A 27,913-nucleotide genomic window follows, 5' to 3' on the forward strand; every position below is an offset into this window, starting at 1 on the left:
AATTACTAAAATGTTTACTAAAATTAAAGTGTAAACAGAAACAAATTTAAAAATAAAATCTAATTTAAAATATTAACAAAAAAAATATATAATAGTAAACCAATGATATTAAAATAACACAGGTCAGATGATCTAAACCACTTTATGCTGTCAAAATCAGTGGTCCTTTTCTAACTTTTTGTGTCTAAATTAATATTAATTAGAATTAAAATAAATACATTTCAGGATTCAAGTTTTTAAGAGCTTAATGATCTTCAGGGATCACAATAATTTTAGTCAATGAATTTACCAGTGATTTACTGGACTGGCTATTAGGAATAAAAAAAATAAAAAAAATTTAATCACAATTTCTCCCTGATAAATTATTTCAGAGCTTGGGATAAATATATATTCATTATAAAATACATGTTTATTTTCAGTTGTTTTAGCTCATTTTAAAGTTTTGTCTTATTTGAAATGATTTTAAATCATCTTTGAGGTTCGCCGAGCCCTTGTTTTGGGCCCCGGGCCCCTGTTTGAGAACCGCTGGTCTACATGAATTCAAGAGGTTTGTTCAAAGTATGATCAATACTTAATTTAGCAAGCACAACTAGTGACTTTTAAAACAAGGTGGAATCCAGTTGCAAGCATCCGTCAGTAGATGGCGCTGTTGCTCTGAAAGCCTGTCATGAATGTGTGTGTGTCTGTCTTCATGAACTCTCTGTGGATCTGTTAACCCTCTTAACCTACATCTGACACCTCTGACCCACAGTCGCCAGAGAGACTCCCTGACGTCCACTCGCTCAAATCATGTCTGCTACTAAACATCACACGTGAGATCTCCGCTGCTTCTCTGACAGAGCAAACGGGGAGTTATCCTGATGTTTCCTTTGAGAAAAAGACACCAGTTATCCCATATTTCAAGTAACTTGAGTTAAGTAATCAGATTACTTTTTCAAGTAACTAGTTATTTAAAAGTAATGCATTACTTTTTCAATTTACAACAAAATATCTAAATTACTTTTTCAAATAAGTAACGCTATCACTGTTAGAAAAATCTGTAGAAATTACAGTATTACTGGCAGCTACTTGCCAGTAACTTACTGTAGATTTAAATTGATGTTATTTACTGGCAACAATTTGTTCAAAATTAAATGAACATTAAACATTAACAAGTCTTTATCTTTACAGAATAAAACTAAAATAACATCCTCATGCAAAGCATTCTGGGAACCAAAATCTGAAGGAAAAAAACAGAAAAAGGTTGATGAAGATTTCTGGTTCCCAGAATGCTTTGCATTAGATTGTTATTTTATAATTTTATTCTTTAAAGACAAAGACTTGTTAATGTTTAATGTTCATTTAACTTTGAACAAACTGTTGCCAGTAAATAAAATAAATTTAAATCTACAGTAAGTTACTGGCAAACAGCTGCAAAACTACAGCAAAATTTTTTACAGTAGTTACTTTTCCACATTTATTGACTGACAGCTCTCCGGTCCCCATGTTGAGAGAAATAAAGTGTGTGCGATTTGTGTGAACATGATGGTTATTGTAGCTTTAGACAAAATGTGAAAATGCATCTAAAAAAAGTTGGGACAAGGCCATGTTTATGTGTGGCACCCCCTCTTCTTTTTATAACGTCTGAGGACTGAAGAGACAAGTTGCTCAAGTTTAGGAATAGGAATGCTGTCCCATTCTTGTCTAATACAGGCTTCTAGTTGCTCAACTGTCTTAGGTCTTCTTTGCAGCATCTTCCTCTTTATGATGCACCAAATGTTTCTATGGGTGAAAGATCTGGACTGCAGACTGGCCATTTCAGTACCCGGATCCTTCTTCTACGCAGCCATGATATTGTAATTTATGCAGTATGTGGTCTGGCATTGTCATGTTGGAAAATGCAAGGTCTTCCCTGAAAGAGACGACGTCTGGATGGGAGCATATGTTGTTCTAGAACTTGGATATACCTTTCAGCATTGATGGTACTTTTCCAGATGTGTAGGCTGCCCATGCCACACGCACTCATGCAACCCCATACCATCAGAGATGCAGGCTTCTGAACTGAGCGCTGATAACAACTTGGGTTGTCCTTGTCCTCTTTAGTCCGGATGACATGGTGTCCCAGTTTTCCAAAAAGAACTTCAAATTTTGATTCGTCTGACCACAGAACAGTTTTCCACTTTGCCACAGTCCATTTTAAATGAGCCTTGGCCCAAATAAAACGCCTGCGCTTCTAGATCCTGTTTAGATATGGCTTCTTTTTTGACCTATCGAGTTTTAGCCGGCAACGACGAATGGCACGGTGGATTGTGTTCACCGACAATGTTTTCTGCACAGCAAAAACTCCAGTGTTAAATTAACACTCCTGGGAGTGTATATGAGTCCACACTCAAAAGTGTAAAGTGTTAAAATATGAGTGTTAAATTAACACTCAAGAGTGTTAAAGGTAATGAGATAATTAAGTGATTAATTGAGTGATGATTGAGCATTATTGAAGACACCTGATGTTAACAAGCAGAATCACTGAAGGAGGAAATCACTAATTGTAAGTTACCATTAAGGTGATGGGTGTTTGCTTTAGTTGGGCTCTTGACACTTATATGTTTACTTTAAATTTTGCTTGTCTGCTGTTATTGATTTATAACAGTCAGATGAACAAAGAGACAATGTGATTTGATGGTGTTGGTTATGTTTTGACATAATCATGTTGTGATCTGTAAAACAAAACTTATTGAGATGGCTTAACTTGTTAGTTACAGCAGCTCTGTAATTCTACAGCACATGATTTTCAGTATTTTTCATATAATTCAAAAATATTTCATAACCATTGTTCTGCTCAAAAGACTTTCAAATGAATTTATTTAGAAACACAGACATCAATAATCAGCCTGTGAATCTCAACAATGGTGACAATAATAAAGCATGTTGCAGTCGCTGCCACCAATCACAACTCATTAATGGCTCCCATCATGCATTGCGGTATGAATAAATTATGATCTGAATTGTCTGTGTAATTTACTTTTCCTAATTGAATATTCTGCTCGTCACCATTGTTGAGATGCATATGTAGCAGATTGGGAATTTCTCTTTGTTTCTCCCCCTGGTGGAGAACTGAATTATCTGCCCAGTGAATTTAGTGGTGTCAGGTAACCGTCTGGTGATTAATTACCATGATTGCACTCTAAATAAAAATGCAGCATTCAAATGGCTGGGGATGTTACTTTTTGCATCCTGGTTGCCTGTTCCTAGTGGAGTCGTGTGGTTCGGGGCATTTAGTCTGCTCATTGCGTGATCAGTCACTACACAATTTGAGTGCAGCGAGAACCTGTGCAGTCGTGTTAGAATCATTGAAAATGCAGTTGGAAGGAACGTGCATAACAGGCTTGCTTCCAGCTCTGAGCGGTGTAAGCTTATCTTTAATGGCAAGACGCACGGCCCTGGATTACGCTGCTGTTTTGTTTCTATTTTGAATGTTTTATTTTAATTTATGTCTTTGTTTTGTGGTATTTTCTTTTATTAGTAATTGTTATAATCTGTATGATTTTGATTTCCTTTCTTTGTTTATATAATTTGTAATTAATGTAAGCGCTCGGGTCTCCTGTGGCCAATGGTAGAAAGGGTACTTTGCCCACCTCTCTTTTTGGGGGTATTGTGTTTAACACTTGAGTGTGAGTTTCTTATTCCCTTTCTAGTGTGCAACACCAGTGTGAGTGGTTGGTTGTAGTGAGCGATTACTGTTTGAGGTGGGGCAGGATTCTCTTTCCCTGTTAGTGTCTTTTGACGACCCAAGTGCTGCCCGTAATGTTTAAATCTTTATTTTTCTTTTCTTTATTTTAAGTACCTTTTTCTTGTATGTGTCGGTAATGTAAAAGGTAAATGTATTGAAGGTACTTATTAGTGACTGTCATGTGCAATAAAACAAAAATTGTTTTAATTGGCAGAACTGTCTCAGTCCTCTCTGGAAAGAACGAACCTGGGGTTTAGATTTTCTGAGTCCTAGTATATCCTGGGGTGAAAGTCCCTAGGTGGCGTAGTTGGCTACAGTTAAGACTTTGAGTATCTTCACGTGAGCTTTTGCTTACCTTAGTTATAATCTTGCTCTCCGCCTCACCATCGTGCCACACATAGACTGAATCTTGACGTCTGTGTGTGCCTAAAAGAAAGATTTTTTTTTTTTTCAAAACAACTTTTAAGAAATCCTTTGTATTATATCTAAATTTCTGGATATTTATGCAGATTCACAGTTATGCTGTAATCAACAACATAAATCTAAGTCAGAAATAAGGATCTTAATGAGTTCAGTGATCAAGTTCAAATGATTATTGTCATAATATAACCAACACCATCACTTTTTCTCTTTGTTCATCAGGCAGTTATAAGATACAACAGCCAAACAAAATCTAAAGTAAATGTATAAGGGTCAAGAGCCCGACTAAAGCAAACAATGATCACCATAACGGTGGCTTACAATTTGTGATTTTCTCCTTCAGTGATTCTGCTTGTTAACATCAGGTGTCTTCAATAATGATCAATCATTACTAAATTAATCACTTAATTAGCTCATTAACTTTAACACTCTTGAGTGTTAATTTAACACTCATATTTTAACACTTTACACTCTTGAGTGTGGACTCATATACACTCCCAGGAGTGTTAATTTAACACTGGAGTTTTTGCTGTGTGGAAGTATTCCTGAGCCCATGTTGTGATTTCCATTACAGTAGCATTCCTGTATGTGACGCAGTGCCGTCTAAGGGCCCGAAGATCACGGGCATCCAGTATGGTTTTCCGGCCTTGACCCTTACTCACAGAGATTGTTCCAGATTCTCTGAATCTTTGGATGATATTATGCACTGTAGATGATGATAACTTCAAACTCTTTGCAATTTTTCTCTGAGAAACTCTGATATTGCTCCACTATTTTTCGCCGCAGCATTGGGGGAATTGGTGATCCTCTGCCCATCTTGACTTCTGAGAGACACTGCCACTCTGAGAGGCTCTTTTTATACCCAATCATGTTGCAATTGACCTAATAAGTTGCAAATTGGTCCTCCAGCTGTTCCTTTTAACTTTTCCGATCTCTTATTGCTACCTGTCCCAACTTTTTTGGAATGTGTAGCTCTCCTGAAATCCAAAATGAGCCAATATTTGGCATGACATTTCAAAATGTCTCACTTTCAATATTTGATATGTTATCTATATTCTATTGTGAATATAAGTTTATGAGATGTGTAAATTATTCCATTCCTTTTTTACTCACAATTTGTACAGTGTCCCAATTTTTTGTATACAGTGTAAGTATAATTTTTTTTGTATATCCCAGTTTGTATATACAGTGTATATGTATGTATATGTATATATGTGTGTGTGTGTGTGTGTGTTATCTCAGTGTTAGTTTAGCATCGAGATACTATTATAGATTTGATTATTTTGAATTATATTTTCTGTTTTCATTTTCATTTTAGTGAAAGGTTTAGTAGTTTCCTCCTAACAGAGATTTAAGGCTCATTATGGGCGTATGAAGCAGGCGGGACACGCATGCTAATTAAGTCCATCAACATGATTTCTTAACAGTCAGAGTACTGCCATCTGTAAAGTCTCAGGTGTTAAACAATAGTTGGGCTGTGGAAAGGGTGGAGACGAGGGAAACTAACAATCATCTCTTCCACACACACGCCTAAACACACCAGCGGCAAATGTGAGATCTGAGAGCCCATTATCAAAAACGCAACAGAAAGTAAACAGACAACGCTTGTGTTTGTTTAGCAGAGGAGAAGTCAATAAATATTTTCTGTCAGCACTGTAAAGCATGATAATACCAGGAAACCCTTCAACAATACAACGTCTGTGTATTAAACACCACGACCCAGTTGCATAAACTGCTAAGACTACTAGTCTTAAAGGTTAGTCAACACATTTTCTTTCTTTAAAGGGACAGTTCACCCAAAATTATAATTAATTATAATTATAAATATAACCTCATCACCTGATATCGGTTCACTTTAGCTTTCTTTGCTGCTGCATATCAGCTGTCATATCAGCTAAAACAGACAAAAACTAATTTAACAGTTAAGAGCCCAACTAATGGAAACACTAATCACTGTTGTGGTGACTTCAAATGAAACACATTAGAGTTAAACCTCTGTTAATTCTCAATAAAAACTTTTGTAGATGTCTGACAGAAATAAAGTCAGTCTGGTTAGTAATAAGTGAAGCTGGTAATGCTGTTTGTGGAGTTGTTTAATCCTCCTCTGCTGAGATCTTCAGAGATTTAATGTCTTCTTTTCTCTTCAGTTGATTTCATCTAAGGCTGTGTCTGAAGTCAGTTGTAGTTCTTGTGTTTCTGCTCGTCTCTTTTTCTGTTCTCTTCTTTCCTTCAGTGATTCTGCTTGTTATCAGGCTTAAAAGGATCCAGTTCTGTTTTTTTTCTTTGCTCTTGGCTGACATGTGGCATTGCTATGGCCTGCTTGTGGCCCAGATCTGGCAAACAGGAGTGGGCCACCCAAGGGCCGTCATTCCACGCTGCATGTGGGCCAGATCAGTTTTCCACAAGTGCCAGATGTGGGCCAGATCAGTTTTCCACAAGTGCCAGATGTGGGCCGGATCTGGGCCGAAACAATGTTGCTATCTGGGCAGATGAACCCCATTGACTTCCATAGAAGGAAAAAAATAATACTAAAATACTAATTTCGACAGTTCAGAATCAATTCTTTCTTTTAGGAGACAATAATTTTATTTGTCAAACTTTTTGATCTTTAAAATTTTGCAGACCTTTCAGATTCACAAACAGCGATATTATTATGTACACTACATTAAAGGTAATATTTGAAAAAAGCTTATTGGGGCACTAAAATTCAATAAAAGACAGAAATGTTCATTTTCAAATGTAATAATCCAGTAATCCCATTTCCATGTCTTCTAGGGGACTTATCACAAATAAACCCTCCAATAGCCCAGCCAGCACAGCCATGTGGGGCCCAAATGGGTTTGACCTGGGCTATCTAACTGGGGCCCAATCAGTTTTGGATGTTTTGGTTTTGGCCTACATGGAAACTGGGGGCAAAACTGGCTGGGCCACAGTTAGATAGCCCAGGTCAAACCCATTTGGGCCCCACATGGCTGTGCTGGCTGGGAGAATATACGTATCACCATATGGTGACCAAACATTTTCAATAAAACATCAACATCAACATCAACATCAAAACTTGTCAAAAATAACTTCTGCTGAGATCTTTAGAGATGTATTATCTTCTTTTATTTGCAGTTAATTCAGGTCATGTGTCTTTAAGTCAGTTGTAGGTGTTGTGTTTCATTTTCTGAGAGGGCAAGCATGATGTTGATCCAACATCACATTGTAACATTGATTTTTGGATGAAATTTCAAAACAATTTCAACATTAATTGCGGGTACAAACGCGATGTTGATTCAATGCAGTTAATATTAATACATTATCACTGATTTAACATTGTTTCAATGATGGCTTGCTTTCTGGGTAGTTATTTGCATGCAACAAATTAAACATTTATTTGCCTTTGATGTTTGAGCCATGCAGTACAGGAAAAAAAGAAACTAAACAAAAACTACATCAATTATTTATAATCTGCAAGAGAGCAACATATGAACGCAGGAGAATGTAAAAGTGAATAACAGATAAACATCATGATCATTTGGGAGAGTTGATTATACATTAATAATCACTCCACACTGGACATTCTATTCGTTTACGTTTGGATGTCCCAACTTGTAATGGATATCCTGTATTTTCCATGTTGGCATGTATGACTGCGCAGATGATGATGTAGTGCTTTTCAAACTCTTCTTTCGACACTGTTAGAATGCTGAGAACAGACGTGGAGTTCTTTCGGTGGATGGGAGCACTGGTTGTGCCCTCAATGTAATTATCTACGCCCAGATTCCACATGATATAGACATCGCTTAGTTTAGAGCTTGTGACCTCACACGCCAGAGAGACTGTGTCTGTTTGGATAGTATCAGATGTGTAGATTACAACACTAGGTTTCTGTCCATCTGTATGGGAGAAAACAATAAAGATTTATTAAACAATCAAACAGAAGAATTAAACAATAATGAATAAGTTACACAAACCATGTTTTTGACAGCATTAAAAAAATAAATAAAAATAAAATAAAATTATGTCCAACCTTTCATCATCTTCACACAAAAAATATTTGGTTCTTCAGCAGTTCTTTCCCAGATAGCAACATTGTTTCGGCCCAGATCCGGCCCACATCTGGCACTTGTGGAATACTGATCTGGCCCACATGCAGCGTGGAATGACGGCACTTGGACGGACCGCTCCTGTTTGCCATATCTGGGCCACAAACAGGCCACAGCAATGCCACATGTCAGCCAAGAGCAAAGAAATAAACCAGAACTGGACCTTATCTCAGCCACAAATTCAGTGTATATTTAATATGGAGTCATCTCAGCCTTAATAAGCCTGATAACAAGCAGAATCACTGAAGGAAAGAAGAGAACAGAAAAAGAGACGAGCAGAAACACAAGAACTACAACTGACTTCAGACACAGCCTTATGAAATCAACTGAAGAGAAAAGAAGACATTAAATCTGTGAAGATCTCAGCAGAGGAGGATTAAACAACTCCACAAACAGCATTACCAGCTTCACTTATTACTAACCAGACTGACTTTATTCCTGTCAGACATCTAAAAAAGATCTTATTGAGAATAAACAGAGCATTAACTCTAATTTGTTTCATGTGAAGTCACCATAACAGTGATTAGTGTTTTCATTAGTTGGGCTGTTAACTCTTACAGTGTGATTGTCAATTACATTTGCAGCAGCAAAGGAAGCCAAAGTGAAATGAGATCAGGTGATGATGGTTTTATAATCATCATGAAGTAACCTGAATCAAATTCTCAATAAGAACTTCTGTAGACGTCTGACAGAAATAAAGTCAGTCTGGTTAGTAATAAGTGAAGCTGGTAATGTGGAGTTGTTTAATCCTCCTCTGCTGAGATCTTCACAGATTTAAAGGACAAGTTCTGTATTTTACACTTAATGCCCTGTTTACAGATCGTTTCTGATGAAATAGAATGGTTAAGATTAAAATTTGGACACATGCTGCTGTCCCGAGAATTTTAGGTTTATTTCGCTTTCCCCCCCACCTACACAATGGCAGCCTATGGGCACTGGAACAATCCTTCCTAAAACGCATTAAACTTTTGTTTACAAATACGTGAAACTCACCGAGTGGTCAGGGGTGTTCACTGATATGCTCACACAAAAATCGCTGTAAAAGATGCTTTCCAACAGGTTTTATCGTAGTTTTTGTCCAACTCCATTGACTTGTATTGGACGAGCTGTGTGAGGTACGGTATTACTCCGCCGCTTCTTCTTCTGCTTCTTCTGTGTATTCAATTCAATGCCAGTGGTTTGCTTGCAATTGGCAAAGGTGCATTATCGCCACCAACTGGGCTGGAGTGTCTATTATTCAAGCTCTCAACGGAAGAATCTACGGGTGTGAGACGTTTGGAAAAATAGATCCACAGTTTAACAACTAATGGTAAAACATCTGTTGGAAAGCATCTTTTGCAGCGATTTTTTTGTGCGCATATCAGTGAACACCCCTGACCACTCGGTGAGTTTCACGTCTTTGTAAACAAAAGTTTAATGTGTTTTATGAAGGATTGTTCCAGTGCCCATAGGCTGCCATTGTGTAGGTGGGGGGGAAAGCGAAATAAACCTAAAATTCTCGGGACAGCAGCATGTGTCCAAATTTTAATCTTAACCATTCTATTTCATCATAAATGATCTGTAAACAGGGCTTTAAGTGTAAAATACCGAACTTGTCTTTAAAGGAGAACTCCGGTCAATTTTAACATTGAGCTAATTTTTTTGTCAATTTGGAGTGCTGTCAGTACAGAGAACAACGACAAAAATCGGTGTTATCCTCTTTTTAAAATTTGCACCCTGTTGACTTCAATGGGGCAAGTTTTAAACCTGCTTTTAGCCTCTTAACATCCTTGATGTGTCATTACAAGTGCACAGGTCATGTGAGTGATTCCTTCGGAGTGAACGCGGGTGAATCTGACTGCAGTAGACGTGAAAGATATTAATAAAAATGATGTTTATTCAGCCAGCGCACATACCTGTATTTACATCCTGTTTTCGGTCGAAGTCCACAGTAGTCGATTGTCGAGTTCTCCACTGTTGCTTAGTTACCTATGATCATGCGCGTGAACTCGACAATCGACTACTATGGACTTTGACCGAAAACAGGATGTAAATACAGGTATGAGCGCTGGCCGAATCACTCACATTGGCTGTGCACTTGTAATGACACATCAAGGATGTTAAGAGGCTAAAAGCAGGTTTAAAACTTGCCCCATTTAACACGGTGTAGGCAACACCGATTTTTGTCGTTGTTCTCTGTGCTGACAGCACTCCAAATTTACAAAAAATTGAGCTCAGTGTTAAAACTGACCGGAGTTCTCCTTTAATGTATTCGTTTCTCTTCAGTTGATTTCATCTAAAGCTGTGTCTGAAGTCAGTTGTAGTTCTTGTGTTTCTGCTCGTCTCTTTTTCTGTTCTCTTCTTTCCTTCAGTGATTCTGCTTGTTAACAGGCATATTAAAGGAGAACTTGGTAACTTTTTTAACGTAATAAAACTGTCTAGAAATCATTTGGATGGTTAAACAACCTGTTCTGGTGATATTGGTGACTTTCCCCGCTCCCCCCAGCGTTCCCAGGCGGAAACCAACCTTGCAACTTGGGGACTACCGTCCCGGCAAGATAGAAATTGGAAGTCTCGTGAGAAGCGAGAACGAGAATGAGAACGAGCGCGAAACACAAATTGCTTTACGGCAATTCGACATAAACAAACACGCATGTATGATGTATTACCAGATTACCCACCTCGGTAGACATAGCTCCACACGATACAGTTGGCTTGCTCCGATCAAAACAAACGCACATGAGCAGTGCTAGAGAGGGGGAGGAGGCTGCCGCAAGTGAGTTTTTTACGACCGTGTTGTGAAATATACGCCCCCCCACAGCTGTAGGGGGAGCTTGTGGGGAAAACATGCGACAAAAAAAGGGAAAATCAGCGAAGAAGTGAGTAGAGTTCGCTAGAGTTACCGAGTTCTCCTTTAAGGCTGAGATGACTCCATATTTAATATACACAGACTTTGTGGCTCAGATAAGGTCCAGTTCTGGTTTATTTCTTTGCTCTTGGCTGACATGTGGCATTGCTATGGCCCAGATCTGGCAAACAGGAGCGGTCCGCCTAAGTGGCGTCATTCCACGCTGCATGTGGGCCAGATCATCATTCCACAAGTGCCAGATGTGGGCCGGGTCTGGGCCGAAACAATGTTGCTATCTGGGTTGGGGTGGTTGAGGTGCTATATACACATCAAAATCCCCAATGTTAAATTAACACTGCTCAGTGTTTATATAAGTCCACACTTGAGTGTTAAATGAACACTGAAGCCGTGTTGAAGTTAATGAGATAATTAAGTGATGATCGAGCATTATTAAAGACACCTGATATTAACAAGCAGAATCACTGAAGGAGAAAATAACAAATGTCAAGTCGTCATTATGGTTATCTGTGTTTGCTTTAGTTGGGCTCATGACCTTTAAATTATTAACTTTAGATTTAGTTTAGCTACTGTAATTGAGTGATAACAGCCAGATGAACAAATAGAAAATGTGATCTGATAGTGTTGGCTATGATATAACAATCGTTATTTGGTCGAACAAGTACATCAAATTGGACTGAATCGCTCAAAACAGTCACGTCTTGAGTCAGCGCTTATCCACAAGTTACTAAAGTTACTCACTTTTGGACATGCCTGACAGTCCCTCAAACTCGAAATAAAGCAATATCCCAGAGTATATGTTACTCCAGTAACTCCAACAGTTCACTGCACTGAGACATGTTGTGCTGAGAGAAGTGATGAGCACGAGCAGCGGATACTGAGCATGCGTTTACAATTGAACGTACAGGTACAGCGGTTCTCAATCACCAGTACAGAACTGAGAATTGTTTCTTTCGGAAACGTTCAACATACTGACAACCGATGAGCTGAGCATGCATGCAATTCTTTCAGAGGGACGAAATGCATGTTTCTTAAGTATTTTGTTGAACATCAGTAAGTGTAACAAAATAAAACATGTTAGAAACAAGTTTAATCCATAATTACTGTCGTGTCTGTATTATTTTAAAGATTGGAAACACAATGAATAGATTGTAATACTGTCAAACTAAACATTTATTATTATACTAAAACATTAGAACAGCTAATTTAATTTCTAAGCAAGTTTTTGCCAAGGTTTTAAGGGTGCATAGTAAATGTTTATAATGTGTTAGTCAAAACGTATTAAACATACTGGAGACATGCATCGACTTTTTAAGTTTTGTCGACAGTGTAGTAAGGTTTCATCAGTTCTCAGCTGATCACACACACTGATACAGCGGTTCTCGAGTCAATAACTAGTTGTTGCAGCAGATCTCGAATCACCAGTACAGAACCGAGAACTGTTTCAAATGTCAAATGATTTCTTTAAAGTTGTTTTATATTTTTATATATAATTCTTAAAATAATAATAATAATTAATCAGAACTATAAGAAATCATTTGGATTTCATTGAAAAGGCAAAAAACTATAATGATAACAAATAATGATTATGAAAATTATGATTTATATGAAAATAGAAAACATAACCAACACCATCAGATCACCTTTTCTATTTGTTCATCTGACTGTTATTACTCAGGTACAGCAGCCAAACAAGATCTAAAGTTAAATATTTAAGGGATCAAGAGCCCAACTAAAGATCACCATAATGGTAAAATCAAAATTTTAATTTTCCTGATATATTACACTAATATCATCAGTGTTTTTTGGTGTTCTCAGGGGTCCTCAACCCTGGACCGCAAGATCCATTTTCCTGCAGAGGATAGCTCCAACCCTAATCAAACACACCTGAACAAGCTAATCAGCGCAAACACTGACCACCACTGACTTCAGCACAATGATAACCAACTCAAATAACTCAAACAAAAATAGTGCTAAACGCTTAAATATTTAACGGTGCAAAGAGCACCGTCCTTCGGATGAGACGTTAAACCGAGGTCCTGACTCTCTGTGGTCATTAAAAATCCCATGGCATTTCTCGTAAAGAGTAGGGGTGTAACCCCGGTGTCCTGGCCACATTCCACCCATTGGCCCTTACCAATCATGGCCTCCTAATAATCCCCTTACATTGAATTGGCTCTATCACTCTCTCTCCTCTCCACCTGTAGCTGGTGTGTGGTGAGCGCACTGGCGCCGTTGTACTGTGGCTGCCGTCGCATCATCCAAGTGGATGCTGCACACTAGTGGAGGTTGAGGAGTGATCCCCTGATATGATTATATAAATGCCCTATTCTATTCTATTCTATTCTATTCTATTCTATTCTATTCTATTCTATTCTATTCTATTCTATTCTATTCTATTCTATTCTATTCTATTCTATTCTAAATAGCACTAAAATTGGTTAATTGGCTTGTAATCATAGGGGAACCACTTTAAGTGCTACATATCACCTATCTTTAAAGATGATTCACAGCATATTTGTCATATGGTGCTATGTAGAACCATAAGAGTCTTGTGTGGGGGGCCTGGAAAATTTCCTTATGTTGAGAACCACGTTATCTTCAGGAAATACACTACACTGTAAGAAAAATCCTATTTTTATAGAAAATAACTTTTTATTTTATTTTAAATTGTAGTCAAAACTCTGTAAAATTATCTCTGTCACTGGCCTCACTGTTTTAATGGATCCAGTTATCCAGCCGCTAAACACTTCCACAATAAACTCCACGAAGGTGCAATTTATGAAGTTTAATCATGAAAAGTGTGAAACTACAAAGAGAAAAATACACAAACATGAATTTCACAAAATAGATAGATCATTAAATAAATGAGCATTCTCAAGCACACAAGGCAAAGAACCAACAACAATACAGTTGAATCAACAGCATAGATTAATACTTTGCAAACTTGAGTAGGAAAAATGTAACAAACATGCTGAATTAAGTGCTACATTACATAACACAACAATAAAGAACTAAATGCTCACTTAACAAAATCAAACAGTCACTTACAGATATTGCATTTCAAAGGGCTTTGATAAGCAAGATGAAGATGGATGTCTGCAACCACATGGAGTACCTTGCACAACTAAACCACTGAAGGAATATGGCCTACTTCCTCTTTAAAACAGGAAACCATTGGAAAACTAAGGAAAACCCCAAAATAAGTATCAAAATAAAAGTCCTTGTTGAAACCGAAGTTTAAAGTCCAGCACACTCCCCGCCTGGGGTATGTAAAGACCTCACTTTGTTTTGTTTTTTTTGTACTCCAATATCTTAGGGGGAGTAAAGCAGAACCACTTCTGATATAGGGCGAATAAAGTTTTTCTGCATGCCTTCTCTGATAAATTTCAGCTCCACTTTCCTCACAAGACTATCTTTACTAGGTAGTGTTTTTGCAATGATAGCCATAGGCCACTGATTTCTCTCTGCTTGGCCATCTTTCATCAACACAATGTCTCCTTCCTTGAGACAAGACTTCTTGTCTTGCCACTTCTGCCTACTCTGTAGAGTGGTAAGATACTCACGGCGCCATCTTGTCCAAAATGTTTCTGCAAGATTTTGAACTCTTTTCCACTCAGCTTTGAAAAGATCTTTATCTGTAAACTCACCAAGAGGCGGAGGGATCGAACAGGTTTTCTGAGTCAACAGAATAGCAGGGGTGAGTATTAAAGGAACTTCAGAATCTGAAGATACTGGCACAAGAGGGCGTGCATTAATGATAGCAGAAACTTCAGCCATGAGGGTTACAAGAACGTCGTGTGTGAGATGCAGGGACTTTCTTTCAAGCAACATACAGTCAAGAATACGTCGGGCTATACCCACCATCCTTTCCCAAGCACCTCCCATATGTGACGCATGGGGAGGGTTGAATATCCATGTACAAGCATGTTGTTGTAGATACCTCTGAAGATCAGAGCCTGAAGTTTCCTTATTCATCTTGAGCTCCTGCACTGCTCCAATAAAGTTTGTGCCACAATCAGAGCGTATCTGCTTAGCAGGTCCCCTTATTGCAAAAAAACGTCTCAGAGCATTAATGAATCCGCTTGAGCTCAATGTCTCTACAACTTCAATGTGCACTGCTCTTGTGCACATACAAGAGAAAATGACTGCCCATCTTTTGGAATTGGAGCAGCCTCCTCTGGTGCGGCGAGAAACAACCTGCCATGGTCCAAATACATCGACTCCTACATATGTGAAAGGTGGAGCCACTTGAAGTCTTTCTGCGGGCAAATCTGCCATCTGTTGGAGCTCTGTAGGACGACGAAGCTTTCTACATGTCACACACTTGTTAAGTAGACTTCCAATGCATCTTTTGGCACTCATCAGCCAATATCCTGCTGCTCGTATTGCTCCCTCAGTAAAATGCCTTCCTTGATGCTTGACTGCTTGATGGTAGTGTCGAACAAGCAAAGTTGCTACGTGATGTTTCCCAGGAATGATCACAGGATTGCACTCTTCCTTCTCAAGACCTGCCTGAGCAATACGGCCTCCAACACGCAGAATACCTTTGTCATCCAGAATAGGATGAAGTTTCCGTATACTACTTTTAGGTGAGAGATTGCATCCTGCTTTTATATCACTTAGCTCTTCTGGATAGGCTACATTTTGAACGCTCTTTAGGATAACAATCCTGGCTTTTTCCAACTCTTCATTTGTAGGACTGTTACTACAGAGATGCCATCCACTACATCTTGGCTCCTTTGTTGAATGGGAGAATGACTTGGAGATGTGGCTTAAACGAGCGATCGTTCTGATTAGCTTACTCAAGCTGGAGAAGCGTTCAAAACGCTCAGGAGTCAGGAACTGATTAGACACTGCAGTTAGACATGAAATCACTTGTGGTCGGATTTCTGGATCTACTTCAAGATCAACAAGGTCATAATCCTCTTGAAGCAAGGCGTTTAAGATTGGAGATTTCAAAAGGAAATCTGGCCCTGTAAGCCAAGTTGTACTACTGAGACAATCAGCTGATACAGATCTAGACCCATGGTCTGCAGGATTGACATCTGATGGAACATAGTTCCATTGGCTAGGAGTAGATGACTGAAGAATTCGTTGGATTCTGTTGTTCACATACACATAAAAGCGTTTTGTTCGATTATGAATATACCCAAGAACAACCTTACTATCTGTGTAGAACTGGATACTATTGAACTGCAAGTCTATTTCTTCTACAACCATGTCTGCGATCTCAACTGCTAGAACTGCTGCACAGAGTTCTAATCTCGGAACAGTCAGATCTGGCTGTGGTGCCAGCTTTGTCTTTCCAAACACAAAGCCAGTATCTGCTTGGCCATTTCGAGATGTGGATCGCAGATAAGCTACAGCTGCAACAGCTTTCACGGATGCATCTGCAAATATACACAATTCCCTTGTCTGAACCTCAGAAGTAGGAAAAGATGAGTAAGTTCGTGGTATCTTTAGATCTTGCAAACTTTGTAAGGAGTTCCTCCATCTGATCCATTCTGGCTTTATGTCATCTGGTAATGGAGAATCCCAGTCTTCAGCCTGAATTGAGAGTTCCCGAAGCAACAGCCTGCCTTTGATGGTAACAGGAGCAATGAAACCACATGGATCATATAAGCTGTTTACGGTTGACAGTACACCTCGCCTTGTGAATGGCTTCTTATCGTCAATAGCTTGGAAAGTAAATGTATCTGATGCTAAGTTCCATGACACTCCTAGGCTACGCTGAACTGGAGTATCTTCAAAGAAGAGGTCAACATCTTTGATATCCACAGCCCGATCTTCAGGGTGAAATGCCTCAATCACCGCAGGTCGATTAGAGATTATTTTATGTAGCCTAAGGTTTGCTACTGCAAGCATGTCTTGAGTTTGCTTCAGAGCACTAATTGCTGTGGTTTCATTGGGGAAGGATTTCAGAGCATCATCAACATAGAAATTATGTTCAACGAACTCTTTAACTTCACTGTCAAAGTTCTTTTCTTCCTCTTTGGCCGCTCTATGCAAACCATATATGGCAACAGCAGGAGAGGGACGATTGCCGAACACATGTACACACATTCTGTATTCCACTATTTCTTTACCAGGGTCATTGTCTTGATACCAGAGAAAGCGCAGGAAATCTCTGTGATCCTTTCTGACTAAAAAACAGTGGAACATATGCTGAATGTCAGCGGTAATTGCCACCGGCTCCTTACGAAATCTTAGCAACACTCCCAGGAGGGTATTGTTGAGATCTGGCCCCTTAAGTAGGATATCATTCAATGAGACTCCATTATAAGGTGCACTGGAGTCGAAGACCACACGGATCTTGTTTGGCTTCTTCGGATGATAAACACCAAACAAAGGCAGATACCAGCACTCTTGGTCTTTCCTGAGTGGGGGAGCAATTTCCGCATGTCCGTTAGAGAACATGTTGTCCATAAACTCAAGAAAGTGAGCTTTCATCTGAGGACGTTTGTCCAAAGTATGACGAAGTGAGGATAGACGGTTGTAAGCATACTCTCTGTTATTTGGAAGCCTTCTTCTGGGAACTTGAAATGGCAAAGGAGCCACCCAGCCATTGGATTCATCCTGATAGAACTCTTTGTCCATTAAGCGTAGAAACCTGTCATCGTCCGCTGACAGTGCAAGCTTGTGATCTCTGGATGTACAAACAAAGATTGTTTGACCTAGCTTCTCGCTTGCACATGTTGCTAAAGCACTTACACCTTTTGATGCAAGATGATCTTGAAACTGAAGCTTGGTGCCATACTGCTCTTTTATATGGAACTGACTTTCACAGGGCCAGAAGAAGCTGGGGCGGCCACTTTCAAGTATGGAGGTCTTAAAAACATCAACATGAGCAGGTCGATGAGCACCTCCAAGACACACGTCTCCAATAACTACCCATCCAAGATCTAACTTTTGAGCAAATGGAGCGTTGTGTGGACCATTAATCTGTTGACGGACTTTGTGGACCCTAATAAGGTCCCTACCAAGGAGGAGGAGGATGTTAGCATCTGGATCTAGGGCTGGTATTTCATCAGCAATATCCCTGAGGTGACTGAAATGACGTGCTGCATCTGGGGTAGGAATTTCAGAACGAATGTTAGGAATCTGATTGCACTCTAGCAGTGTAGGAAGATGAAGGCTTACACTCTTATCCAATGATTCCACAATGTAGCCACTTGCTCTCCTTCCTGTTGTCTCTTTTAATCCAGCACATGTCTTGAGTGAATATGGAAAAGAAGATCCTTCGATTTGAAACTCTTCAAAGAATTCTGTTCTTGCCAATGAGCGGTTGCTCTGTTCATCCAGAATTGCATACATTCTTCTGGATTCTGATTTGTTACCCACAGGATAGATATTAACCAAACAAATCTTGGAACATGCTCTAGCACTCATTCCAGCTCCACACACTTCAGTACACTTTGATGTTACCTCTTGATTAATTAATTCACTTTCCTCCCCGCCATCTTCTAAGACAGGAGAGACGGTTTTCCTCCAGGGTGCTGGACCAGGATGTAAAGCGGACACATGACGATCACTATCACATTCAGTGCAGTGGATTTCAGCTTTGCAGTTTTTTGCCATATGTTCTATAGAAGAGCAGCACCTGAAGCATACTGAATGTTCTTTAAGAAACTGTTTGCGATCTTCAAGACTTTTCGCTCTAAAGCCTCTGCATCTTTTTAATGGATGTGGCTTGTCATGGATGAGACAATATCGTTGAGGATCAACAGTCCATATCCTGTCCGTAGCATTTCTTGTTTCAGACATGTTGACTTGGGTTTTATGAACAGCTATAGAAGCTTGCCTGAATTTATCTGATCTTTCTCGATTTTCTGGCGCTGAAGGAAAAATGGCAAAGCTGGGATCCGTTCTTGTTTTAGCTTCTGAACGAATAAAGTCAGCAAACACAGAAAATGGTGGGAAGGCCACAGAATGTTGTCTCTTGTACTTTGATCCATACGATATCCATTTTTCTTGGATATTATAAGGGAGTTTTCCTGCAATCGGGCTCACTCCATGAGCGGTGTCAAGGTAAGACAACCCAGGAAGATAGCCATCCAGCTTGGCTGCCTCCAGTTCTGCAAGCAGGTCTCCAAGATCACGCAGCCTGTACAGATCTTTACCTGATATCTTAGGGAAGCTTTCCAATTTAGAAAAGAGAGCTCTTTCAATAGCCTCTGATGAACCATACATTTCCTCTAGCCTCTCCCAAGCCATTTGTAGACCTTCAAAAGGGTGCCTAATATTAACTGATTTTAGTCTTCGTACCTGTTCAGATGATTCTCTTCCGAGATATTTGATGAGCAAATCCATCTCTTCCTCTGGCTTAAGGTCAAGGTCTGCAATAGTACTTTTGAAAGATGATCGCCAAGCCCAATAATTTACAGGTTTATCATCAAAAGAATTCAGTCCAGAAGTTACCAACTGACTGCGTGCAATGAATTTGGCCAGGCTGTAAGTGTCTGACATATGCTCAGGACTACGTTGTAAGTTACGGCTAGAAGCTTGGTCTCTTGCATATTCTGCAGTGCGTTGGAGGCTGATCTCTTTGGAAAACTCTGATGCTGATACATGGTCTACTTCCGTGAAGGCTGCTGCTAAAATTTCTGCTTCTGCTATGGCCGCATCTCTTTCTTTCTCTTCCTGCAGTGCCTCTAGTGTTGCTTGAAGTCGGGCTTGTTCCACTTTAATCTCAATTTCTTTCTTTGCATGAGCCGCTCTTGCCTTGGCTGCCTCTGCCCTCGCACGAGCTTTCGTGACGGCTAAACTGGCCGTTGAACTTCTTGATGAGGTGGAAGCTTGAGAATTTGAGCAAGCATCATCACTTTCTTTGTGCATGCGATGGCGCAGTGATGATTTAGATTCACTTGAAGACATGATCTTTGTGCAGGCTAACAAACAGAGATATTCCTTTATCTCTCTGATAGATGCAGTTGTTAGACAGGCATCCCCTCCATCTTTCCAATTTGCTGCTTATCTTTTCACTGTCACTGGCCTCACTGTTTTAATGGATCCAGTTATCCAGCCTCTAAACACTTCCACAATAAACTCCACGAAGGTGCAATTTATGAAGTTTAATCATGAAAAGTGTGAAACTACAAAGAGAAAAATACACAAACATGAATTTCACAAAATAGATAGATCATTAAATAAATGAGCATTCTCAAGCACACAAGGCAAAGAACCAACAACAATACAGTTGAATCAACAGCATAGATTAATACTTTGCAAACTTGAGTAGGAAAAATGTAACAAACATGCTGAATTAAGTGCTACATTACATAACACAACAATAAAGAACTAAATGCTCACTTAACAAAATCAAACAGTCACTTACAGATATTGCATTTCAAAGGGCTTTGATAAGCAAGATGAAGATGGATGTCTGCAACCACATGGAGTACCTTGCACAACTAAACCACTGAAGGAATATGGCCTACTTCCTCTTTAAAACAGGAAACCATTGGAAAACTAAGGAAAACCCCAAAATAAGTATCAAAATAAAAGTCCTTGTTGAAACCGAAGTTTAAAGTCCAGCACAATCTCTAAATTAACAATTCAACTTAAGTATCACGAAATAAATGATAAATTACAGTAATTCATTATTTTATACAGACAAAATATTGTATTTTTATACAGTACTTTCTGTTTTCTTAAATTACATACAAATGTATGTAAAATTACAAACATAATATCTAATTAATACAATAATAAAACAGTTAGATGATAAAACAGGAAGTAACGGCTGCCAAACAAAAACCTTAAAGGGATACTTCACTTTAAAATGAAAATTCTGTCATCATTTACTCACCCTCAAGTTGTTTCAAACCTGTATGAATTTCTTTCTTCTGCTGCACAGAAAGATAGATATTTTGAAGAATGTCAGTAACCAAACAGTTAACTGGAGCCATTGACTTCCATAGTAGGAAAAAAAAATGTACTATGGAAGTCAATGGCTCCGGTTAACTGTTTGGTTACTGACATTCTTCAAAATATCTATCTTTCTGTGCAGCAGAAGAAAGAAATTCATACAGGTTTGAAACAACTTGAGGGTGAGTAAATGATGACAGAATTTTCATTTTAAAGTGAAGTATCCCTTTAAAATTAAAGTAAAATTTCCTTATGTTAATAAGCTGAAAACACATCACATGACATTAAACATTAAACAGATCGCTCTAGATCTCAGCATCTTTACTTATTTGCATCTAGTTTGACTTTATTTCTCTCATACAAAACTTCTTATTGAGAATTAAAAGAGGTTTAGATGTTTATGTTTTATAGAAAATAATAAAGGTTATAGTCACCATTGTGGTGATATTTTTATTTTATTTATTTATTTAAGCTCTTGATCCCTGACTTTTTGACATCATTTTATCTCCGGCTGCTCATGAGATTGTGTTGGAAAAGTTGCAAGAGAAATTCTGGTCATGTGAAATTGTTACTTATTGATGGTGATACAATCATCAAGTGGCCTTATTCACTTATCTCATCTAGAGATTGATCTATGAATATGTTAACAGTTAGTATTACATTATGTAGCAGCTGTATATAATGAAGTAATGACAGCAAGAGATCATGATTCTTTTTTAAACATTCATTATATTGAGTGTTTCAATCTGGGTCTTTCAGACTCACACAAACATCAATAATCAGTGTATGAATCTCAACAATGGTGACAATCTTCAAAAACCTTTTTTGTGACGTTTATAGTTGATCTGAATGTCTCGTTCCATTGTTGAGGTTCATAAACTGATTCTTATGTATGTGTGTTTCTACATGATCCTGTTCAAATAATTTTAGCGTAATGACTTACTAATAGACTTGGCATAATATAACTATTGTAGATGACCAGTGTTGGTCAAGTTACTTGGAAAAAGTAATTAGTTACTGATTACTGATTACTTCTCCAAGAAAGTAATCCAGTTACTTTACTGATTACTTATTTTCCAAAGTAATTAGTTACTTTACTAGTTACTTTACTAGTTACTTTTCAAAAACATGATGCACAAAATTAATATGTTATAAAGCAATAGACCTTTCTGCTTAATTCTATTCTTTCTGCATATTCCATCATCTAAAATTGAATAAAATGAACACATTCTTTTTTAAAACTTGTTTTATTAGTTTCAGTATTTTAACTTTATGCACATTGCATCAATGACTCACTCATTAAGATGGTCACCTGCCGCCTCCTACTGGCGGTTTATAAATATTATTTCTATGCACAAATAATATTTCTTATTTGTACATTCAAAAAATATTTTAAATAATCTCATTACATTATTTAATGCAGTTTATTTGATTGGTAACAGCCCTTTAGCATCTTTGCTGTTCTCGCCATAACAAACAGACACAGCTGCCAGAGAAAAAACTCATGTTAAAAAGTCAAGAGCCTGACTAAAGCACACACTGATCGCCACAATAGTAACATCAAATCAAACTATTACTTTAATAAGTAATCAACATCTAAACCTCTGTTAATTCTCAATAAGAAATTCTGTAGACGTCTGACAGAAATAAAGTCAATCTGGTTACTAATAAGATAAGCTGGTAATGCTGTTTGTGGAGTTGTTTAATCCGATCTTGAGAGATGTAATGTATTTTATCTTCAGTTGATTTCATCCAAGGCTGTGGCTGGAAGTAGGCCTAGTTCTTGTGTTTCTCTTTCCTTCACTGATTATGCTTGTTAACAGCAGGTGTTCATCAATAATGCACTATCATTATTCAATCACCTAATTATCTCATTACCTCCAACACTGATTCAGTGTTACATTAAACAGCCTGTACTGTGCACACTAAGCAGTGTTCATTTCATCTGGGCAAACCCATGTGGGGCCTACATGGAAACCGAGGACAAAACTGGCTGGGTCCCAGTTAGATAGCCCAGGTCAAACCCATTTGGGCCCCACATGGCTGTGCTGGCTGGATCGTTCATGAACAAACGGTGCGTGTTGACGCGTCAAAATTCACGCGTTTCGTTTACAGACTTTTGAACGCGATCGCTTGCCATAGTGTTTACCACTGACTTTGCGGCGCTCATGTCATTGTCACTCACGAGTCACGGCTCACGTCGCGAGACTGTCTCGCAGTATAACGCAGTAACGCAGCCTGCTTACGGGGAAGTAACAGTAATCTAATTACTGTTTTTGCAATTGTAATCCCTTACTTTACTCGTTACTTGAAAAAAGTTATCGGATTACAGTAACGCGTTACTTCTAACGCGTTACTGCCCATCAGTGTAGATGACTTAATGACTTAGAACTAAATATGCAGAACTATTGTAGAGCTAAAAAAATGTGAAATTAATTAATCTAAATAATTTCTAATCTAAATACTATGTAATCTGTTATTTTCTGTAAAATTAGGATTTTTTTTTACAGAGTATTTCCTGAAGATAACATGGTTCTCAACATTTTTGGCCCCAAAGCCCCCTATAAGGAAATATTCCAGGCCCCCCACACAAGACTCTTATGGTTCTACATTGCACCATTTAACAAAGATGCTGTGAATCACCTTGAGATAGGTGCCAAACAGCACTTAAAGTGGTTCCCCTATGATTCCAAGCCAATTCACCACTTTTAGTGTTATTTAGCACATTTGCACATTTTATTTTTGTTTAGAATGTATGAATGCACATAAAGCCACAACATTGATTATTTGGATAAGCTTTATATTGACTTACCTCCTTTATCAAAACTGATTTCCTGTTTGATGTCTCTGTTATTATTTGTGTCATGAATACTGCAGGTGACCATTTCACCATCAAACCATTTCTTTCTATCAATAGTGATGTTGTGGATTCTTATAAACTGTGAATTGTCTTGAGAAAAGTTTATATTTCCTGTTACACTGCTTACAGGTTCATTCTTCACTTTGCACAACACTGAAGCCTCTTGCACTGCATTTAATACATCTCCAGAAACAACAGCTTCCAAGACAACTTTATTATTGACAAATAATTCTCCCACAATTGGTGGCTTCAGCGTCAGTGTGAATTTAGCTACAAAAAGAGTAAGAAAATATTATTTAATGTGTAAATGTGGATTTATAGAAGTGAGAGAATGAGCTAGAGAGAGCAAGTCAACATTAGACGACTTACCTTTGAAGTTCTTCTTCACACTAATCGTTTTTCCTTGGTGTGTGACCTCACAGGTATAGTAGGTATTTGAATTCCATGTCTCACTGCTGACTTTATAAAGACTGTGTGCTTTATTAAGACCTTCAGCGTTCAGCTTGTACTGCAATCTCCAGATGCTGATATCATTTACTTTCCATTGTACAGTGAGGTCCTTGGGGTAGAAATCCTCAATAACACACTTGACAAATGTACTTTTCTGAGTTATTACAGGAACCAAGCTCACTGTTGGTGTTTGTGGATTCACTGAAATAAAAAAAAAAAATTGGTTTATATCCTACACAGCAAAAAGTCCAGTGTTAAATTAACTCTCCTGGGAGTTTATATGGCTCCAGAGTCAGTGTTAAAATATGAGTGTTAAATTAACACTCAAGAGTGTTAAATGTAATGAGCTCATTAAGTGATTCATTGAGTGATAATTGACCAATATTGAAGACACCTGATGTTAGCGAGCAGAATCACCAAAGGAGAAAATCACATTTTTTAAGACACCGTTATGGTGATGAGTGTTTGTTTTAGTTGGGCTCTTGACCCTTAAAGCATTAACTTCAAATTTTGTTTGGCTGTTGTATCTGAGTTATAACTCTCAGATGAACAAAGAGAAAAGGTGATCAGGTGGTGTTGGTTATGATTTGATAATCATAATTTGACCTGAATATCAAATCTCATTTAGAGAGTCAGATTTACCTTGTTGATTACAGCAGTCTGTGATTTAACAGCAAATGATTTTTATCAATATAATCCAAAATATTTCTTAAAAATTGTTCTGATAAAAAAAATACATAGAAAATTACTTTATTTAGACACACTGACATCAATAATCAGCCTGTGAATCTCAACAATGGTGACAATAATAAAGCATGTTGCAGTGCATTCTGGGTGCCACCAATCAAAACTCATTCATGGCTCCCATCATGCATTGCGGTATGAATAAATTATGATCTGAATTGTCTTACTAATTTCCTTTTCCTAAATGAATATTCTGTTTGTCACCATAGTTGAGATCAATACACTGATTCTTGATGTCTGTGTGTGCCTAAAATAAAGATTTTGTTTTATCAGAAAAGCTTTTAAGAAATCCTTAAAACTAGGTAGAAAAAAAGATCTTATGCTGTAGAATCACAGTGATGCTGTAATCAACAATATACATTTAAGTCAGAGATTACACTCTAAATGAGATCAGTGATTCAGGTGAAATTATGATTATGTCAAAACATAACCAATAAAACCTGATCAACTTTCTCTTTGTTCATCTGGCAGTTATAACTCAGATACAACAGCCAAAGATAATCTAATGTTTACAGTTTATGGGTCAAGAGCCCAACTAAAGCAAACACTGATCTCCATAACGGTGTCTTAATTTTTTTTATTTTCTCCTTTGGTGATTCTGCTTGTTATCATCAGGTGTCTTCAATAATGCTCAATCATCACTCAATTAATCACTTAATGAGCTCATTAAGTTTAACACTCTTGAGTGTTAATTTAACACTCATATTTTAACACTGACTCTGGAGCCATATAAACTCCCAGGAGAGTTAATTTAACACTGGACTTTTTGCTGTGTAGGTTGAAGACATCTGAAATTTTGCAACAACAACTGTTATTGTCTGTCATTATCTTTTCTGAATGGTTGTCTAATAGGGGTGTGACAAGACACTTATCTCACGAGACGAGACGAGATTTTTGCACAATATTTTAGTAATCCTCAATGACAAAATTCATGGCTGGAAAAATAGTATGCAGGTGCATTTTGAGATGTTTTAACTAATAACCTTCTAATGCATGTCATTTCAGGTCTAATTTATGAGTGTGAATTATCAAATGCATTGAAAGCTGTGTAAAACGTTTTTGCTGACTGGCTTTTCTCCTGTATGATTTCACACAAGTCTCTTCAGACCTTACTGTACATTTATGTACAGATTCCTGTTGCACTGATTGCGTCGGGAACTCGTGCTGGATGAGCAAAGCAGACTTTTACATTCGTTTATAATGTTGTTTTTATTTTAGGAAAACAGCTAAACATCAGTTGAGGCGAATGTCAGTGTAGCGGAATGTTCTTTGCTTATTTCACCCTCGCGTTCCATCATGCCGATACCCCTATTGTCTAACTAACTATGCCCTATTGATGCTACACAAGTTATATTGATTTTATTTAATTTCACTTAAATATTCATACGGATGACTTTAAATGACTTGTCTCCAGATTTTGCTTTTGGGCAGGAAGCTCCTGAAGACCTTCTGTCCTGCAGTGTTAAAGCAGAACTCGGCAACTCTAGCGAACTCTAATCACTTCTTCGCTGATTTTCCCTTTTGTTGTCACATGTTTTCCCCACGAGCTCCCCCTACAGCTGTGGGGCGTATATTTCACAACACTGTCGTAAAGAACTCACTTGCGGCGGCCTCCTCCCCCTCCCCCTCCCTACCGCTGCTCATGTGCGTTTTGTTATGATCGGAGCAAGCCAACTGTATCGTGTAGAGCTATGTCTACCAAGTTGGTTAAGGGTAATACATCATACACATTATCATTGAACATTGACATGACGTAAAGCAATTCGTGTTTCGTGCTCGTTCTCGTTCTCGCTTCTCACGAGACTTCCAATTTCTATCTTGCCGGGACGGTAGTCCCGAAGTTGCATTGTTGGTTTTCCACCTGGGAACGCTGGGGGGAGCAGGGAAAGTCACCAATATCACCAGAACAGGTTGTTTAACCATCCAAATGATTTCTAGACAGTTTTATTAAGTTTAAAAAGTTACCAAGTTCTGCTTTAAGCTCCAACCACAATCAAACACACCTGAACCCCACAGTGCCCCCAGTGTCAAATTAGGGGCCGTTTACACGACACTGTTATCAACTAAAAACGGAAAACTTTTTATGTTTTAGCAGTTAATTCAACAAGCTTTGGGGGTAGGCTATTCTTGATCTGTTCATTTGACAGTGAAATTTGTGAAAACAGTGACGCATACACATGCGTATTACGTGTTTAGTCTAGACGTGTCTTTGGAGTGAATGCTCTGTAAAAAAAAAGTATGTTGTATATGTTGAATATGTTGCAGAGCGTCTTTATTTATGTAGCGGGAAATTTCACTACAATGTAGGGGTGGCTTAAGTATAATATTTTGGACCCTAGGTCCAATCAAATTCAATCAATTCATAATCAAATGACAGTAGTAGAAGTCCCCACTCCTAGTACGATAAATCTCTGTACTTATTATTTTAAGAATGTTTTAATCAATGCTTATAAATTCGCGCGTACGGTATCTTTGTAGAACTTCAAAAAAAGAAACAAATTATGCTGCAGCCAATGACGACTCAACCTCCATGGACAGTTTGTCTCATCAGAAAATAACTACTCAAGATTTTGCTTTAGTATAATTTTTGGGACAATTAAGGCTGGATTCGGAACAACAGCTTAGATTTCGGGATTTTCCCAAATTTTTCAGGGCGTCTGGTCACACTAATTTGAGCCAATGCAGATGAACGAGCAAAGTTATTTGAGGGCAAGACCACCCTGATTGTAAAGTCTAACGTGATTGGTTGTAGCGAGAATGTGGCCGTTATCTGATTGGCTTGAGGAAACGGTGGGTGGAGTCCACTTATTTGTGGATTTGTCTACAATTCTAAGCTAGAAGTGTTTCAAAATCCACAGATGTGTGAGGGGATTTACAAATACACAAGAAGCATTCACAAATAAATTCCAGGCAGACTTGTGTTTGTG

The 27,913-nt window shown here is 38.2% G+C and overlaps 1 protein-coding gene across 6 annotated transcripts in view; it reads right to left on the minus strand.

Moving 5' to 3' along the window:
* Positions 1 to 7,213: 7,213 nt before the first annotated feature.
* LOC311277225 (scavenger receptor cysteine-rich domain-containing group B protein-like) overlaps positions 7,214 to 27,913 on the minus strand; it is a 173,013-nt gene continuing 152,313 nt past the window's right edge. For 2 of the 6 annotated variants that reach the window (XM_084387460.1, XM_084387457.1), the window contains 3 exons: positions 24,162 to 24,443; positions 23,745 to 24,062; positions 7,215 to 8,007 (listed from right to left, as the gene is read on the minus strand). In XM_084387460.1, the coding sequence (XP_084243586.1) occupies positions 7,667 to 8,007; positions 23,745 to 24,062; positions 24,162 to 24,443 (941 nt within the window). In that variant the 3' untranslated portion in view covers positions 7,215 to 7,666. Of the gene's footprint in view, positions 8,008 to 23,744; positions 24,063 to 24,161; positions 24,444 to 27,913 lie in introns of all 6 variants that reach the window. The other 4 variants (XM_084387462.1, XM_084387459.1, XM_084387461.1 and 1 more) reach the window with 3 other exon arrangements.

The sequence above is a fragment of the Rutilus rutilus genome (assembly GCF_951802725.1).
Source record: "Rutilus rutilus genome assembly, chromosome: 1".
NCBI classification, from domain to species: Eukaryota; Metazoa; Chordata; class Actinopteri; order Cypriniformes; family Leuciscidae; genus Rutilus; species Rutilus rutilus.